This window comes from Portunus trituberculatus, chromosome 23, assembly GCF_017591435.1.
Source record: "Portunus trituberculatus isolate SZX2019 chromosome 23, ASM1759143v1, whole genome shotgun sequence".
Classification (NCBI taxonomy): domain Eukaryota; kingdom Metazoa; phylum Arthropoda; class Malacostraca; order Decapoda; family Portunidae; genus Portunus; species Portunus trituberculatus.
Window position 1 is genome coordinate 16,217,941 of NC_059277.1, and position 20,707 is coordinate 16,238,647.

Genomic DNA, 20,707 nt, shown 5'->3' on the forward strand with positions numbered 1-20,707 from the left:
ATACAAAAGCAAAGTCTAACACCTGTATAATCCTACAAGGATATAGAAGGAGCTTAAAGGCGGTGTCACACTAGCACTTTTTCCATCAATTAATGCGATTTCCGTCGATTTTTCAACGTTCCGCATGAACTTATCGCATGAATGTGTCAGACGATAGGGATCGTTTCCGTCTGCAAATTTTCCGCCTTTGTTTTCATACCAAGACCAAGACCACAAGACTTGCCACGTCTCCTCAACCTGCTTCTACGTGCATTGGTTCTACCACTAACCATGAACGCATCCATGCACGCTTTTTGGCTTGTTTAGCTCGTCTAAGTTTCGTAATACACAGTATTACGTTCAGAGCAGCGTATCTTTGCCGCAGCGTGGCCTCCATGTTTGTGTTTACATTGTGTTGGCACTTGGCGGGAAGTGACAACAAAGTGACGACGAAACACCGTTTGTGTGTGACAGGCCGCAGCCAAAATATTGTCAATTTTCTGAAAAATGACGGAAAAAGTAGATGGAAAAAGTGCTAGTGTGACACCGCCTTAACAAAACAGCCCCTTATCTGTCGCCTTAATATGAATTTCAAATAGTCTCTCCAAATGTTCCCACAGGCAAAATGCTTTTGTTGTAATGTTTGGTAAAAGTAGACTTCCGTCTCCAGCCAATTGCCTTTTTTTAACCTTTCCCAGGCCATGCCTGATTGAAAAGCCTTAGAAGTGGATGCAGACCTTACTGAATATGTCTTAAAAACATCCTCACTGATCCCAGACTCCTTCATGAGATCTTTGATCCATTTAGTAATTGTGGCTTTGGATGCGAGGCCAGAGGGCTTTCTGGTTGTTAATAACAGTTTAGACTGATCTGACGTGATCCTTAATTTTTCCGTTAGTTGTAAATATGTGGTAATAGCATCAACAATACATAAATTTTTGTTCAGTGGAAATGCCTTGAAACCTATGTTCTGAACATGATGTCTGACATTAGATGTTTTAAAGTGGATCTCCAATTTTAAAAATGACATCATCCTCAGTAAGTGCCATATTCCTGATATCCAAGCAAACCTTTGGCCAGATAGAATGAGAAGCAAACCTGCCACTTTTTTGGCTAACCATGAAAGAGATAATTGATTGTTGTGTCCCCAAGTATCAAACGTACGTAAGAAAACATAAGGATCCCATGTAAAGTTATTCCTAGGTAATTTGGAGTGTTGTTTTGCTGCTGATTTTATAAACAAACAAACAAGCTCATTCTGACCAGCAGGGATGCCATTGATTTTTGCCACTGCAGAAATAGCTGACCTAGCAGCATTGAGGTTACTGTAACTGAACCCTGAACCATCTGCCTTGCTGGCTTTGAATAATATGAAAAAATGGTCCAAAATTTTGTTTACAAGGGGAGAAAATGGATCAACTTGTTCTCGTAAACAAAACTCGTTCCATGCTTTGATATGCCTCCCATATGACTCAAGTGTTGTCTCATTCCAGGCTTTGAGTAAAAAGTCTGTAACCTTTGCTGAAATTCCTGACCTGCAGAAGGATTCCCTGAGAGAGGCCAGACTGCTAACCACAGTTTCTTGACTGGATGGGCCCGTAGTGGGTCCTGAGGTAGATATAGGCACTTGTGAGGAAGTAGGTGAGGTGCACCTTGGAGAAGGCGAAGGGCCTCTGCAAACCATGGTTGTGTTCTCCATAATGGTAGTATGGCTAACATGGAAGCCTTTTCGTCTCTTAGTTTTTTAATGACATCTTTGATGATCCTGAAAGGAGGAAAAGCATATAGAGAGGACTCGGTATTCCAATTGAATGAAAACGCACATGCCTAATGCGTCAGGATCAGGTTTCCAAGAATAGAAAATGGGCAATTGAGTATTAATGCGGGTAGAAAAAAAATCAATAGTTGGTTTACCATAAAACCTGCATATGTCATTGAAAACTGTTGGCATAAGTCTTCATTCTTTGTTAAAATCTCTATTACGAGAGACAAAATCAGCGATAAAATTCAGTGAACCCAGAAGATATTCAGCTGACAGTGTGATATTCCTGTGATGAGCCCACTCAAAAACTTCTTCTGTCACATCCAGCAAATGTCGTTTAACACTTCCACAATTGTTAATGGTTGCAACTGCTGTAGTATTATCAGATTTTATGCAGATGTGCTTATGTATTACATTTGGAGAGAGGGTCTTCAAACCATAAAGAACAGCCTTTAATTCCAAAATATTTATGTGTTCCTTCTTAAAATCAGCCCAGTGACCGCCAACAACATTGTCACCGGCACAAGCCCCCCAACCAGACATCGAAGCATCTGTGGTGATAACTAAGTCTGGGCTGGACGTATTTAATGATCTGATACAATAATAGATATTAGTTGTCCACCAGGTTATGAGACCTTTTGCTCTCACATCTAGACACAACAAAGCATCATAGTCTCCACAATTGTGTTTAAGAGCATCATTCCGTAGCACTTCCAAATATTTATATTTCTGTCATAGAGACACCTGCAGCAACAATATTGCCAATAAACACAGCAAAGTCTCTAATGGTGATGTCATTCTTTCGCAATAATTGTAAGCCTAATGTCCTGATCTTATCTGCCTTACTTTGTGTAAGTTTAATGGTCATGTCCACAGAGTTTAACACAAACCCCAAGAACTCAATTTCATGACTGGGCTGAAGTTCTGATTTGTCCAAATTAATTGTGAAACCCAATTTATCTAATATTGAAGCAACGTATCTGACATCAGCAATTAATTTCTCTTTGGAGTCTGCCAGCACAAGACAATCATCAATGTAAATAGTTGTCAAGATTCCTAAAGAACGAAAATGTGAAAAAGGAACCTTTAGTAATTTTGTGAAGAGACGAGGGGAAGAGGAAAAACCTTGAGGCAAGTAAATTGCCATAATAAACCATTCCATGAAAATTTTAGCCATGACCGATCCTCTCTGCAAATAGGAACAGAAAAATAAGCATGTTTCAAATCAATAGAGGCAAAGAAACAGTAATGTGTAATCAATGGTAAAACATCTCTTAAGTGTTTCCATCTTAAAATGATAATACTCAACATACTCATTCAAATATTTTAAATTAAGTATAATACGGACACTTCCATCTTTCTTTAATCTAGGGAAGATAGTAGAGCAAAACCCTGATGAAACACAAGGAGCTCTCTCAACAATATGCTGTTGAATAAACATAGACATTGCTACATTAATAGCCTGGTAGCTCAGTGGTTAGAACGCTGGCTTCACAAGCCAGAGGACCGGGGTTCGATTCCCCGGCCGGGTGGAGATATTTGGGTGTGTCTTCTTTCATGTGTAGCCCCTGTTCACCTTGCAGTGAGTAGTTACGGGATGTAAATCTAGAAGTTGTAACCTTGTTGTCCCGGTGTGTGGTGTGTGCCTGGTCTCAGGCCTATCCGAAGATCAGAAATAATGAGCTCTGAGCTCGTTCCGTAGGGTAACGTCTGGCTGTCTTGTCTGAGACTGCAGCAGATCAAACAGTAAAGCATGTTTGTCCTTCTGGGAGAAATGTAAAGGAGGGGGAATATGGCTTTGTGATGGAAAAACATGAAAAGAAAAAAACGATTTTCCCTGAACAGTGTCAGTTACCCAAGAATCACAGGATAACTCCTTCCAATAATGAAGAGAATGTTGAATTTTACCACCTTGAAAATTCATAGGGTTATTAAACAAAGTGAAGTCACTCCTAGTGGCAAATGAAAAGGAAAACCAGTGTCATCTGGGAACTTATTTGTTGCCAAACTGCCCCCGTCCTCTGCCTCCTCGACCTTGTTGGTTACCCCTGTGTAATTATTGGTTCCGGAACCTCAAGTCCCTCTGCAAAAAACAAAATTATTATTCCTCTTCACCCTAAACCATTTTGAATTAATATGCTTTTGGTTCTCCTTAAATTGTTTAACCATATCAGCATTGTTGTTTTCAAACAATTTGTCACTAGTCATGTTTTCATCCTTGACAGTTTTTTGGAGAGACTTGGCTTTCAACTTGTCAGTAATTAGATCCCTTCTCATTAAATTTAAATAGTTGAAAACTGGCAATAACATAAAAAGGCTGTCATTGATATCTCTGTAGCAATCCAGCAAGGAAGAATCCTGTGAATTTGCATGTTTGTCTAAAACTGATGAGAGGAATAAGAGCTTTGCCTAACAGAGAGTTAGTTTGAGCTAACTTGCTCTCCATCCTCCTACTCGGATGGTCAAGAGTTGGGAGGGCATTGGCATCAGAAACTGGAACCTTTAATTCCTTAATGTTACATGGAATAGACCACTGTTCTGCTAAGAATCTGGTTTTCTTATCATCAGAACCATGCGTAAATAAGATCTGATATCCTTAGCTAACACCTTAGTGAAAGGAGGGCCACGAGCATCATCAGTATCAAAGGCAGCCCCAAGGCTGCGTCCAACAGTCACATGTAGGAAAACCTACAAATTCCTCTGTCGAGCTATGTGATGCCCCAACATTAACATGGGGTGCACCTGGTGAGGCCTGTAAACCGGCTGTGGATGAAGCCCCACTAATAGGAGCATGTGAAAGAACTTGAGGCACAGACTCCATATCAACCTCACTACTACTGTCATTGGCATGTAAAGATACAGAAACCTTCCTCACCTTATCTGCACCCAGAGCTTGCACCAATGCCGGTAATATTTTCTTAACAACTGAGATACAAAAAATATCATCTGGCTCCAGGGAGTGAGAAGGGCTGGCAGGAGGAGGTAGTAGACACCTACCGAAACAATAACTTACTCCCAGTGAGATCTAATAGCACTAGTTAGGAGCTGCTGTGAATCTTCCATTAAAGCTAGTTGTGATCTCGCTGAATGTTTCCCTTTGTGTCTCACAACTCAACGGGGTAGTCACAGCCTACCCTCTAAAGACAACTCTCCTTCTTCACACAAAACTACATGCACTTACCACACATACACCCTTCACTCCAAAATTTAAAAGAAAATGGGACCCAAATAAACAACGCCTTGGAGTCCCCTCTGGGAGGGACCAAAATGTCCCCAGGTCGGACACCTCTCCTGTTGAAGACCACAAATGCCTTGACACCTCCCTCAACTTTTTCTACATTAACTTCTGCAACATTTGTGGTCTTAGATCTAATTTTCAATCTGTGGAACACCACCTCTCCTCTACTAAACCTCATCTTCTATTCCTCACCAAATCAAAGCTGTCTGAGGCAACTGACAGTAGCCCCTTCTCTGTTCCCTCCTACTTTCTCAATTCTCATTTTCATTCCAAAGCTGGATGTTGCTCTCGTGCCCACGCTCTTGAGTCTTCCGAATTTTCCACCATCTGGCTACAATTTAACAGTCACTCTCAAACTAAATTCATCTGTGCTGTTTATCTCTCCCCTAACTCTTCTGACTATAGTAAATTCTTCAACTACTTAACTTCTAAAGTGGAGCACATCACATTCTGTCCATCTACCCTTTCGCTGAGATTTCCATTCTTGGAGATTTCAATGTTCACCACCAGCTTTGGCTTTTCTCTCCCTTCACTGACCACCCTGGTGAACTAGCCTTCAACTTTGCTATCCTCCATGACCTAGAGCAACTAGTGCAACACCCTACTCATATTCCTGACCGTCTTGGAGACATACCCAACATTCTTGATCTCTTCCTCACCTCTAATCCTTCTGCTTATGCTGTCACCCTTTCATCTCCGTTGGGCTCCTCCAATCACAATCTCATTTCTGTATCTTGTCCTATTTTTCCAATCCCTCCGCAGGATCCCCAAAGCGAAGGTGCCTCTGGCGTTTTGCCTCTGCCAGTTGGGGGACCTGAGGAGGTATTATGCTGATTTTCCTGGAATGATTATTGCTTCCGTGTCAGAGACCCATCTCTTTGTGCTGAACGCATAACAGAGGTGTTAGTATCTGGCATGGAGGCGTACATTCCTCATTCTTTTCTCAACCTAAACCTTCTAAACCTTGGTTTAACTCAGCCTGTTCTCGTGCTATACATGATAGAGAGGTTGCCCACAAAAGGTACTTGAGCCTTCCATCTCCTGAATCTCATGCACTTTATATCTCTGCCCGGAATCATGCCAAGTCTGTTCTTCAACTTGCCAAACACTCTTTCATAAATAGGAAATGTCAAAATCTTTCAAACTCAAACTCTCCTCGTGACTTCTGGCATCTAGCCAAAAACATCTCAAATAACTTCACTTCTTCATCTTTCCCTCCTTTATTTCATCCTGATGGCACCACTGCCATCTCTTCTGTCTCTTTTCTCAAACCTTTGCTCACAACTCCACCTTGGACGATTCTGGGCTTGTCCCTCCCTCTCCTCCTCCCTCTGACTATTTCATGTCTACAATCAAAATTCTTCGTAATGATGTTTTCCATGCCCTTGCTGGCCTAAACCCTCGGAAGGCTTATGGACCTGATGGGGTCCCTCCTATTGTTCTCAAAAACTGTGCTTCTGTGCTTGGACCTTGCCTGGCCAAACTCTTCCAAACTTTGTCTATCGACTTCTACCTTTCCTTCCTGCTGGAAGTTCGCCTACATTCAGCCTGTTCCTAAAAAGGGTGACCGTTCTAACCCCTCAAACTACCGTCCTATAGCTTTAATCTCTTGCTTGTCTAAAGTTCTTGAATCTATCCTGAATAGGAAGATTCTCAAACATCTGTCACTTCACAATATTCTGTCTGATCGCCAGTATGGCTTCCGTCAAGGTCGCTCTACTGGTGATCTTCTGGCTTTCCTTACTGAGTCTTGCTCATCCTCTTTTAGAGATTTCGGTGAAACTTTTGCTGTTGCGTTAGACATATCAAAAGCTTTTGATAGAGTCTGGCATAAAGCTTTGATTTCAAAACTGCCCTCCTACGGCTTCTATCCTTCTCTCTGCAACTTTATCTCAAGTTTCCTTTCCGACCGCTCTATTGCTGCTGTGGTAGACGGCTACTGTTCTTCTCCTAAACCTATTAATAGTGGTGTTCCTCAGGGTTCTGTCCTGTCACCCACTCTCTTTCTATTATTCATTAATGACCTTCTTAACCAAACTTCTTGCCCTATCCACTCCTACGCTGATGATACCACCCTACATCTTTCCACGTTCTTTCAGAGACGTCCAACCCTTCAGGAAATCAACAGATCACGCGGGACGCCACGGAACGCCTGACTTCCGATCTTTCTAAGATTTCCGATTGGGGCAGAGAAAATCTAGTAGTTTTCAATGCCTCAAAAACTCAATTCCTCCATCTATCAACTCGACACAACCTTCCAGACAACTATCCCCTCTTCTTCAATGACACTCAACTGTCTCCCTCTTCCACAATGAATATCCTCGGTCTGTCCTTTGCTCATAATCTTAACTGGAAACTTCACATCTCATCTCTTGCTAAAACAGCTTCTATGAAGTTAGGTGTTCTGAGGCGTCTCCGACAGTTTTTCTCGCCCTCCAACTGCTTACTCTGTATAAGGGCCTTATCCGTCCCTGTATGGAGTACTCTTCGCATGTTTGGGGGTTCCAGTCACACAGCTTTGCTTGATAGGGTGGAATCGAAAGCTCTTCGTCTCATCAACTCCCTCCTCTGACTAACTGTCTTCAGTCTCTTTCTCACCGCCGAAATGTTGCATCCCTTTCTATATTTTATTGCTATTTTCATGGTAACTGTTCTACTGATCTTGCTAACTGCATGCCTCCCCTCCTCCTGCGGCCACGCTGCACAAGGCTTTCTTCTTCCTCTCATCCCTATTCTGTCCAACTCTCTAATGCAAGAGTTAACCAGTACTCTCAATCATTCATCCCTTTCACTGGTAAACTCTGGAACTCCCTCCCTGCATCTGTATTTCTGAATTCCTTCTTTTAAGAGGGAGGTATCGAGGCATTTACTCCCCTAATTCTGGCTGACGGTTTTGGCACTTTTTTAACTCTTTGGAGAGCCAGCACTCAAGTGGGCCTTTTTTTAACTTTCTTTTTTTTACCCTTGGCTGGCCCTCTTCCCTACGTAAAAAAAAAAAAAAAAAAAAAAAAAAAAAAAAAAAAAACACACATTGGTAGTTGGAACATTCTGGCCACCAAAACCATCATCCTCACTCACGGAAGACAAACCATCAGCCGTCCTAGGTGGTAGGGCCTGGCCGTCACTGGGAAAAGAGAGGGAACTGCGACGCTTACCTCCTTCTGGTCCAACCAAAACAGCTGTCAGCTGGAGAGGAGACGATGACATTGCATAAGGGGCATGGTATGTCAATAAAGCCATAAAATAAGCCATAAACATAATACATACCACCCTGAACAGGGATGTAGATAGCGGAAGAACAAGACAGGGGGAAACCACGCGGTCAGCCCATTGGCTGTAGACAACCGGGTCACCACAACCCCTGGACTAGCACTCAACACGGTTAAATACCGTGCGTGTCTCGTTGAGTAGCTTGCTAAAAAACCACTAGTGCTATATTCTTTACGCCCCAGTAGCAGGCCACAGTAGTGAAAAAGGAACGCCTCCTAACAGACAACACCTACACCACCACCACCGAGAGTCCGGTCAGAGCGCACAGCGACTAACATCTGAACAGCAGCACCGCGCACCGAGTACTGAATACTGGCACCACCACACCGTCAGTCATGCATGACGTCACGTTGCTGGGCAGCCAGCTGTGGAAGAATTATATTTTCTAATTCAATAAAATCGTAAAAAATTGGGATTCACACATACAAGGACAAAATTTGGACACAATACCTATTTTATAGTCTAGTTTCATTCATACAGTAAAATATTACAATCGTCCAATATTTTGGGGTTGGCTACGCAATAGGGTGACAAAAAGACAAACGTACAAAAGCAAAACACACAAAAAAAACTCAAATTGTGCATAGATTTATAGATTTTGAGCAGACAAATCATTAGCTATATAATAGTAATGCATTTTTTTCATTTCCATACGAGTTATTACTGCCTAAGTTTAGATGCGTTTTACGGAAAACAGATTTTTTCGAGTTACATCCCTCTGGCATAACACGCCTCATATACATCAACGACATACTCGTCACATCCTCCTCGCCCCAGCAGCATACAGTCCATCTATGGCAGATGCTTGGTCACCTCCCGGATCACGGCCTTAAACTCCACGCTCAGAAGTGCATCTTTGGCCTTCCGTCCGTGGATTTTCTAGGTCACAGGGTGAGTGCGGCAGGCCTGGAGCATCTCCCCCAGAAGGTGGCAGCCATTGAGGACTTCCCACACCCCATGATCATCAGAAAACTAAGGGAATTCCTGGGAATGATTAACTATCACCACCAATAGACCAGTTTACTCAGCTTTAGGTAACGATGGCATGGAAATCATCTATCGTCATATAACAAAAATGAAGTTTGAAAATAATTCTGATTAGTATATTTTATGCTATAATCATTTTAAGTTACAAAAATATCTTGCGCTCGAAAACGACTGGCGCCATGTTGTGATGTCACAAGCTACCACCAATAACAACAACAAAACCGATTCGTATGCTCAACAAAACACGTTAGCAAGCAGCCTTTGTTGAGAGTATGTATATCAACTTCCAGCACCCTTACCACGATAAGATGGCCAATAATACTCCTCTAAGTGATTCGGTATGTATTCCTTGTATTTGTGAATAATTTAAGTAGTAAGTTAATATGTAAAGACTAGGTGGATTGAATAAGCCATGTAGCTTTTAGGGCAAGTTGCCCCACGACAACAATGAAATGATAACTTAACATCACTTATAGGGAATTCATTATTATGAACCTGCAATAACGTTGGGATAGGTAGACAAAATAAGAGGAGCACATAGAGTAAGCAGAATGATATGATGTATGGCTTTCTTTGCCCACATAAACAAAGTCTTCCAACTGCCTCCATCAAACTCACTGTTCATTCAATACTTTGCACGTCTTATAAGCTGAGAGACGAATTATAAATAATTATAAGAAATTAAATTAGAACCTGAATCAAGGATAAATTTTGCAATAGGGTAACATAGCCTAGTTGTAATGCATTCATTTATGTTATGGAATGAGTTTTCCATAAGCTCTGGTGTAATTTACTGGACAATGTCTAACTTTCTAACAACCAAGAATAGCAAAAATAGTACTAGGCAGTAATGTAATTTATTGAATCTGGAGTGCTAAATAATTCCTTACTTTACAGATAAGTCAGAAGGTGGGAATGCTTCTGGAATTAGAAAAGCAGTATGGGAGCATTGAAAGGTCAGGTATAATTATCGATAGAGATTTTCCTGTCTTGGGTGCATCACCAGATGGAATAACATCAGATGGAATGGCTGTAATTGAAGTTTAGTGCCCAACAAGTGAAAAGAGTTTTACTTGGTATATTAAGAAAGATGGAACTCCTGCAGCCAAACATGTAGCCCAGGTACAGATGCTCATGCACATAGCTAGGAAACAAAAAGCTCTTTTCTGTGTTGCTGATCCTAAATTTGAACAGAACAAACACATATTTATATCAGAAATTAAATATGATGAGATATATTGCATTGATCTCCTGAAGAAGTGTGTGTCATTCTGGAAAAAAACTGTATCTTTAGAGCCATGTAAATCTTATAATTTTCTTTGTTAGTTTAGTGCAGCTGTAGCTCTGCATACACAACTGTAAAAAAGCTGGAAGAACTATGAATTTGTAATAAGGGTTTGCAGCAATAAGGATTAGTTGTTTTAATAGTGCTCAGCACTAAGATGCAGATCTTGGAATCTCTTTTTATAAGCTTGCTGATTTGTTTTAGTACTGTACAGTTTTCTATAAAAATTACACCATATTGGAGGAATGGAATAAGGAGTATATTGGCCACTGTATATTTATTGTCACAATTTATGTGTATCATTACTGTATTGTCATGTGTATTATTATAGATTTAATGTATTATTGATATAAAGTATATGTTGATAAGTCCACATGCAATTTTGACCACATCATCGAGTAAGTCAACCATTGACAATGGGACACATGCATGCATGCTGAGGAACTTAAACAACCTGAGCCTTTGAATAACCCTCTCAATGTGAATTCTTAGAGCAGCTACTGCTTTCATGTCCAGGACAGATTTTTTTGATAGTTTCTCATTTTTACGAACACTCATTGGACATACTAATTTGCAGCCCCTGGCAACCAACTCACTTTCAACTTCTTTAAATACTCTGTCAGCCAATACAGTTGTCCCTTCCCTTAAATATTCCAAGTAGCCTAATTGTCTCAACAGTTCTATGTCACTACACCTACCAGATCTACCTGTTGACACAAAATTTACTAGTCCATCTGGGGTAGCATAAATGAAGTATTTTACAGTATTGCAGTTTTTATATGCTGACCAACTCATACTCTGTATCATAGCAGTGGATGATTTTTCAATTTCAATGACAAAACAATCAATAATTGATTCAACATTATGGTAATAAGCTTTGAATGCATGTGGAAGTCATTTTCTTATCATCTCTGAAGGAGGCCAGTAAGTGAGACCTTATAAACAACTATCCACTATTGGTATGTGATGTGATAGCATCCTGCTTACCATACCTACAGATATCCCAAACATATCAGCAATAATGTTACTAGGGATATTTGTGCGGATCCTCATTAACACCAATGACACAACATCACTTTTTGTCATTAGCTGCTCCCTTTCACGATAACAAATTTTGTTGCTTAGTAAATTTACAATGTCCAGGTGTTCTTTGTCTAATGACTCTAATCCAATGTAATGCATTGGGTTATTTCTAATTGGTCTTCATCACTTGAAAGGGAAACAGCAGCAGACGATGGAGAGTTATTTTGGTGTGGAGCGTTGCTCTTCACAGGAGTAGCACACATGTTCATTCATAGGGAAGTCCTGTCGAGCAGAAAGCCACCACTGTTTCCGTATTTTCTTGTTCCTGGGCACAGTCAAGAACCTTTTCTCTGGTGTCTTGATGGTGGTGTTGGTGCAATGAGGCACAAAGCAAACATAATACAGTCTTTTTTCCTGGGACATGACTGTGGCGACTTATGAGGCAGGAGGGAATGAAATATGCGGGCTTTGTTAGCTGTTTGTTTACTAGCTTTTTACGTCACGGCCAATCATAGAGCGTCCACAGGTCATGTGACATTTTGGCCACAAAAAATGCTTTATTTCATTTACTGTACATTTTTACGCAAAATGAATATCATTACAGTGATCTAGAGCCTTTAATGCATCTATAAAACCCTAATACTCCTCAAATTAAATTAGAGTAAATTGGTCTATTCGTCACCCAGGCCACCGCCCTTCTGGGTTCCCTTAACAACCTACTGAAGGACGTTATGAATAACTCACCTAAGCTCCTGCACTGGGGGCAAGAAGTAGAGCTATCAAGCACTGGCTCATCTCCCTGACCCGCCTTGCCTACCCAGTCCCCCCATGCACCCCACAGTTCTCTCCACAGACATGTCTGCAGAAGCTGTGGGTATGGTATTGCAACAGGAAGTCATCGGGGAGCTCAGGCCAGTTGCCTTCTTTAGCAAGTGGCTGGAACCAGTTAAATGCTCTTATAGTGCCTTCGACAGGGAGCTCTTGGCAGTTTATGAGGCCGTATGTCATTTCCACCACTTCCTGGAGGGCCGTGAGTTTCACATGCTCAGTGATCACAAGCTGTTGACACACGCCATGGCTCAAACAGGCGACAACTTCTCCCCCGAGTGTGTAGGCAGCTCACCCTCATCTCTTGAGTTCACTGGATCTCAAAGCACATTCAGGGGGATGAAAACACAGTGGCCGATGCTCTCTCCCATGGCGACACTCCCACCCACATGGTTGCCACCTTGTCTTGCTCCCCACCATTGGACTACGCAGCGGTAGCAGCAGCATAAGAGAACAACCCAGAGCTTCAGGTGCTGCTAGAGGGGCCCACATCACTGCAGCTCGTTCAGCAGCAGCTCCCTGATTCTCCACAACCACTGTGGTGCGGTGTCATGTGGGCAGGCACACCCATATGTGCCGCGGCGGTTCTACCGGTAGATCTTCTGCCACTACTATGCTCTCAACCATCCTGGCATCTTGAGCATACACCGTATCATTAGCAGGGGTTGGTGTTGCCAGGGATGAGGAAGGAAATTAAAGAGTGAGTCCGCACCTGCCTTCCTTGCCGGGCCGCCAAGATTTACCACCACACCCGCATCCCGCTACAGGCCATACCCACTCTCATGGAACGTTTCCACACTGTCCACATAGATCTGGTTGGCCCCCTACCACCTTGCTGCGGCCACCAGTACCTTGTCACCTGTGTAGACTGGACCACACGCTAGGATATCGCAATTCCGATGCCTGATAGCACAGTGGAGTATACAGCTGCCTACTTCCTTTTGGGGTGGGTGTCAAACTTTAGTGCACTAATCACCATCATCACCGACCAGGGGGAGCAGTTTGAGTCTCACGCCTGGGGTGAGCTCATAGCCTTCCTTGGCATGTCGCACCAGTGCACTGCAGCCTATCACCCCCAGGCCAATGGGATGGTGGAGCGCTTTCACCGGTGCCTCAGGGAGGCGATTCATACTCTTCCCCATCCTGGCAGCTGGGTTGACACCCTCCCAATCATCCCTCTGACCTAGAGGGCCACAACAAAGGAGGACGTGCATCACATGCCAGCAGAGCTGGTCTATGGGGAGGACTTGTGGCTTCCTGGCCAATTCGCTGCACCTGGCCCCAGGGGACATGCCCTGGCCTTTCTTCCGGTGTTGCGGCAGTTGATGGCGAATCTCCAACCCACTCCTCTTTGTCCACCCCCATCCTGACCCACCCATTTCCCAGTGGACTTCCATGATGCAACAGCAGTCTTCCAGGTCTTTCCAGGTCTCTTAAGGCAGCCACACACGTGCAGTTTTAACTGATAGTTATAACTGTTCAGTTATAACTGACACAGTTTAAACTGAAGTTGAAGTCAGTTAAAAGTTAAATGCACACACACACAGTTCTATCCCTCAGTTTTTACCATGGATTCCGAGGAGTACGATCTTGCCGCTCTCGGTGTATTCTTTGTAATGCTACAAACAAATAGAAAAAAGAAAACTAAAAAAGCGTAAACAGTGGTGCAAAAACTGGTTGCTAATTCAAAATCAATGTTCTATTATTAAATTATCAAAGGAATTAAGTGAAGAACCACCCGTAGAAATGAGAAGTTGAGAACTGTACAGTTATGAATCCCCACACACACTCAGTTCAGTTACTCCTTTCAATTAAAAGTATGGAACATTGTATTTGTCTCAGTTTAACTGTGCAGTTTTGTTGAACTGATGAAATGAGCAACTGAGATACCCACACAATGCAGTTTTAACTGACAGTCATAACTGAACAGTTATAACTGTCAGTTAAAACTGCACGTGTGTGGCCTGCCTTAGAGGCTCCTTTGCTAGTCACCTTCACTTTCCTTCCTTTTTTTGTATGTACACTTAACCCTTGGCTATCGCGCCCAATTGGGGCCAAAATAGCCATGCCATAGCCAAAAATACGATAGCCGAATTGATCTTGGCGGGAAGGCAGTTTTGGCCAATGAGCGCTCAGATATCCCATGACGTCATGGCAGGGTGCATGATAGCAGGCATCTGAGGTCGCGATGATGAAATTTTAGCATCTTTTCATGGGTACGTGATAGCAATAAAACACGGTAGCTGAAGTCGTGATAGCCGAGGGTTGACTGTATGTATTTTTTGTCCCTATGCCTCTTTTTTCTCCCATTTTAATTGTATCCAGGATTCTCCTATCTGTGGGGGAGGTGGGTATTGTAGTGACCTCCCCAGATTGGCATGATCACTCCACCAATCCGATGCGGGTGCGGAGTTGGGAGTTATTGACATGACGCTGCTAAGTGAGGTCATGGCCCTGGAATCCAGTCACCACATCCACCAGTCAGCACCATGACTCTGGAACACACACACACACTTATACGACAGCTTGTCCCATCACCATTACCACCCATATACCTATGATAAATAGCAGTCTACAAACAACTGTAGTTTATTTCTCCATCCATGTTTGGGCTAGATAGTGAACACTACACTACCCTTTAACTGGTCATCGATCATAAAACCCAAATACAGGCAACTCCCGCTTAACGAACGTTCACACAATGAGATTTCACTACAACGAACGTTTCCTTTTACTACCATTTGCTCATATAACGAATGCCAAACTCACCTTAAAAAAATTTTATCCAGATAATTTTTTTCCAAGTTTGAAAGCTCTGCCGTATCATGCAAGCCAACAGGCTTTTGAATACAACAGTGCCTCTCATGGACAAAACACGCACCACTCACTCCCCTACCCTTCCCCGCTATTAGTTCTCACGCTCAACATGCCATCGAAACACCCTGCAACTAGCCCTGCAATGTCGCCTCCTAGCGTTGCTACAAAGAAAAAGAAGACTCTCACTTGAAGTGAAGCTGGATATTATTCACAGACTCGAGAGAGGCGAGAAAACTAATAGCATTGCTCGCTACCATGGCTTGACTCCATCTACTGTCTCTACTATTTTCAAGTCAACAGACTCTATTAAAAAGGCTGTTGAGACTGTATCTTCCTAGCAAGTTAAAAGAACCACCTGAACTCATGACTTTGCAATGGATAAAATGGAAAGCCTTGTGGAAATGTACACAAGTTTTTGTAAGCGATACAATGATGCACCTTTTGTTTACATTCTACAGGTTGCCAGCTAGTGTCTTTCCCACTCCACTCTCCCTCCCTTCATAAATTTAAGATCATCATTATTATAAAGTTACTTGCATACATACATTAGTGTACATTATAATGACTTAATCTTAAATTAAACTGCTTAGATGTTTAACTTCATAATTTATACTTCATTAAACCTTTTACTGTATTATGATGCAGTCTCGCTTTGTTTACTCTCAATGGAAGTTCAAGTCAGGGGTCAAACTGGTTATAATTGGTTCGCTTAACAAAAATTTGCACAACGAACATTTTTTTAGGAACGTAACCCATTTGTTAAGTGGGAGTTCCTTTATTTATACTGGCTCACTCTCTCTGTTTTCTTTCTCAGTTTTTCATTTTTAGTTTTAAAATCAAATATCATCTTAGTTTAGGCCTTCATAATTATCATTATCAATTTTTCCCAAGATAGCTGTATCATCAGCATATTTTATAATAGTACAATCATCAGACTCACTTCTACAGTCATCTGTGTACAAAGTGAACAGAACGGGGGATGATACACAACTTTATGGGGCTCCTGTGTTGGTGACTATCATATTAGACTTAACATTATTTACAGTATTATATTGAGGTCCATTTTAAGATGTTTCTGTTTACACCCATTTTCTAGCATTTTTTTTAGCAAAATATGAGGTTGCAGTGTATCAAATGCTGAAGTAAAGTCAATATACAGTGCTCTAACTAGGCTTGTCTAAGTGCTTGTTAACATCATTTAGCAATATGTGTTGCATCCTGTACACTTCTATTTCTACAATAAGCAAATTGCATAGAGTCTTAGATTATTTGTACTATAACAGATGTAGTTTTCAATATATTTCCTAAGCATTTCATAATGGTAGATGTTAATACTATAGGTCTAAAATGTTTGGGATCTTTTGGACAGTTAATTTTTGCAATAGGTTTCACTTAAGATTCCTTCCATTTACAAGGCACCACTCCCTGATCAACTGAGTCCTGGAATAATGTTGTCAGTATGGGTGCCCGTTGTTCTGCACAACAGGCACCCATACTGACCACATTTTATTCTTAATACTCAATATATTATCCTTAACATTCAGCTTTTCACTCTTACCCACCAGGACTTCATAAGCCCCATTCAGTCCTTTATCGCCCTTCATTCTCTCATCCCAGCCCAGAGGTGGAATCAGTGTGGGTGGTGATGGGATCGATAAGGAGATTTGGAGCACCAATGCGGGTGTGGGGGGCGTTCGAGGAGGGGCGGCAGGTGGACGGGGCCTGGCTAGTTGGTGTAAGTGATATCCTGCTCCTGAAGCTGACTAAGAGGATGCCTAAGACCAACTATATCTCCCATCTCTGTCTTCCTACTCAGTGAGTATTGAGTCTGTTTTTTTAGCTGTTATTTTCAAAGGCCACCAAGATGAATGGCTGAGTTTTCATTGCTACTTTTCTCGCATGGATGTAGAAGAATTTTTGTTGAAATATCATTTGAATAATTAACGCTTTGAAAACCTTGATAACCTCTACAACAACCTTGAAAGTAGATTCATTACTGAGTAGGATTAGATTGTACTGCCAATCCGTCTTTAATGCAAATTGCTGTTATAAGATTTTCCAAGTCATCAACAGAGAGAGAGAATACCGTTGTTGTGGGAATTTTTTGAAGAGTTTCTAATAGTATTGAATGTCTCAATAAGGCTTGAAGTAAGACTGGAGTGAAATGAAAACCCACTGTTGCCCATACATACACACAGACTAATGATTCATTCTCACTGTGTTGGAAATATATCCATGTACCATCTCGCATGATGGCCTACATCACTTTGGTGTTTGATGATGTGGTGGGCCAGAGGATCAACTTGGAACATCCTGTCACACTGGATACTGACACTTCACCTGCATGAGGGGATACCATCTGCCTTGGCAGGGCATAGCCTGTCTAGTTTTTTATGGAGCAAACTATCGGGGCTTACTTGAAGGCCATTGAAAAAGAAGCCGTCTGTGATTGGTTATCCTTGGGCAGGTTTGCCATGATCTACAATGTCACAGGTCAGGAAGTGTATGGCAAAGCTGCTCTGGTAAACCCTAACCTCCATAACACCCTGCCTAAACCATAGTGCCCAAGAGCCACACATTATTTGTGAACACACAGAAGTGGCCAGGATGGAGAGAGTGGTTGCCAGGTCTAGAGAAACCCTCAACTATTCCTGGTACTTGGGAGCCCTCCACCTGCTTGCTGCACGCAACCTTCCCATTCTCCTCATAGATATTGAGGAACAACTCTTTAAAGGCCATTTCACACTGGGGACAATGCACACGGCACATGAGGTGCAAAGCTGCATGGCTTAAAATCACCTTAGTGTATTTTCAATAGGGGTGTTCATGCTGGATGCAAAACTTTGGGACAGTTGCCAGCTACACCATATGCACCGATTCCAAGATCACCGGACAGGCAATTTTTCTGGCAATATCATTGATGGGTCATACCTTTGTGGTTTCGTCTCCAGAGGCATACCTTTTTATGACCACACTGACCTAACTCCTCAACTCTCCCTTACTCACTCACTGTCCTTCACTGTTAACTGATGTATTTTTTTTTTTTTTTATGTCAAGCCAAGGGGAAAAAAAAAAAAAAAGGATTAAAGAAAAAGGCCCACATGAGTGCTGGCTCTCCAAAAAGTGACAAAGCGTCAGCCAAAATTCTGGAGCAATTGCCTCGATACCTCCCTCTTAAAAGAAGACAAGTCGTAGGAAGTCGAAAGGAAATACAGGTACAAGGAGGGAGTTCCAGAGTTTACCAGTGAAAGGGATGAATGATTGAGAGTATTGGTTAACTCTTGCATTAGAGAATTGGACAGAATAGGGATGAGAGGAAAAAGAAAGCCTTGTGCAGCATGGCCACAGGAGGGGGGGAGGCATGCAGTTAGCAAGATCAGTAGAACAGTTAGCATGAAAATAGCGATAAAAGATAGAAAGAGATGCAACATTTCGGCAGTGAGAAAGAGGCTGAAGACAGTTAGTTAAAGGAGGGGAGTTGATGAGACAATAAGCTTTTGATTCCACCCTATCTAGTAAAACTGTGTGACTGGAAACCCCGCCAAACATGCGAAGAGTACTCCATACATGGGCGGATAAGGCCCTTATACAGAGTAAGCAGTTGGAGGGGGGAGAAAAACTGGTGGAGATGCCTCAGAACACCTAACTTCATAGAAACTGTTTTAGATGAGATATGAAGTTTCCAGTTAAGATTTCGAGTAAAGGACAGACCGAGGATATTCATTGTGGAAGAGGGAGACAGGTGAGTGTTATTGAAGAAGAGGGGATAGTTGTCTGGAAGGTTGTGTTGAGTTGATAGATGGAGGAATTGAGTTTTTTGAAGCATTGAAAACTACTAGATTTTCTCTGCCCCAATCGAAAATCTTAGAAAGATCGGAAGTCAGGCATTCTGTGGCGTCCGTGCGTGATCTGTTGATTTCCTGAAGGGTTGGACATCTCTGAAAGGACGTGGAAAGATGTAAGGTGGTATTGTCAGCGTAGGAGTGGATAGGGAGTGGGTGACAGGACAGAACCCTGAGGAACACCAGTATTAATAGATTTAGGAGAAGAACAGTAGCCGTCTACCACAGCAGAAATAGAGCGGTCGGAAAGGAAACATGAGATAAAGTTGCAGAGAGAAGGATAGAATCCATAAAAGGGCAGTTTTGAAATCAAAGCTTTTGATATGTCTAACACTACAGCAAAAGTTTCACCGAAATCTCTAAAAGAGGATGACCAAGACTCAGTAAGGAAAGCCAGAAGATCACTAGTAGAGCGACCTTGACAGAAGCCCTACTGGCGCTCAGACAGAAGATTGTGAAGTGACAGATGTTTGAGAATCTTCCTATTCAGGATAGATTAAAAAACTTTAGACAAGCAAGAGATTAAAGCTATAGGACGATAGTTTGAGGGGTTAGAGCGGTCACCCTTTTTAGGAACGGACTGAATGTAGGCAAATTTCCAGCCGGAAGGAAAGATAGAAGTCGATAGACATAGTTGGAAAAGTTTGGCCAGGCAAGGTGCAAGCATGGAAGCACAGTTTTTGAGAACAATAGGAGGGACCCCATCAGGTCCATAAGCCTTCTGAGGGTTTAGGCCAGCGAGGGCATGGAAAACGTCGTTACGAAGAATTTTGATTGTAGACAAGAAATAGTCAGAGGGAGGGACAAGCCCAGAATTGTCCAAGATGGAGTTGTGAGCAAAGGTTTGAGAGAAGAGTTCAGCTTTAGAGACAGAAGAGATGGCAGTGGTGCCATCAGGATGAAATAAAGGAGGGAAAGATGAAGAAGTGAAGTTATTTGAGATGTTTTTGGCTAGATGCCAGAAGTCACGAGGGGAGTTTGAGTTTGAAAGATTTTGACATTTTCTATTTATGAAAGAGTGTTTGGCAAGTTGAAGAACAGACTTGGCATGATTCCGGGCAGAGATATAAAGTGCATGAGATTCAGGAGATGGAAGGCTCAAGTACCTTTTGTGGGCAACCTCTCTATCATGTATAGCACGAGAACAGGCTGAGTTAAACCAAGGTTTAGAAGGTTTAGGTTGAGAAAAAGAATGAGGAATGTACGCCTCTATGCCAGACACTAACACCTCTGTTATGTGTTCAGCACAAAGAGATGGGTCTCTGACATGGAAGCAGTAATCATTCCAGGGAAAATCAGCATAATACCTCCTCAGGTCCCTCCAGCTGGCAGAGGCAAAACGCTAGAGGCACCTTCTCTTTGGGGGATCCTGAGGAGAGATTGGAGAAATAGGACAAAATACAGAAATGAGATTGTGATTGGAGGAGCCCAACGAAGATGAAAGGGTGACAGCATAAGCAGAAGGATTAGAGGTGAGGACGAGATAAAAAATGTTGGACGTGTCTCCAAGACAGTCAGGAATACGAGTAGGATGTTACACCAGTTGCTCTAGGTCATGGAGGCTAGTTCACCAGGGTGGTCATTGAAGGGAGATGAAAGCCAAAGTTGGTGGTGAACATTGAAATCTCCAAGAATGGAAATCTCAGCGAAAGGGTAGAGGGACAGAATGTGCTCCA

General features: G+C 42.3%; 1 protein-coding gene across 1 annotated transcript in view; it reads left to right on the top strand.

Annotated features, from left to right (window-relative positions):
• The window catches only part of LOC123507730 (serine protease nudel-like), a 165,825-nt gene that overhangs the window by 54,759 nt on the left and 90,359 nt on the right, over positions 1–20,707 (top strand). The window contains 1 exon segment of the mRNA XM_045260891.1: positions 16,807–17,004. Within this exon segment, the coding sequence (XP_045116826.1) occupies positions 16,807–17,004 (198 nt within the window).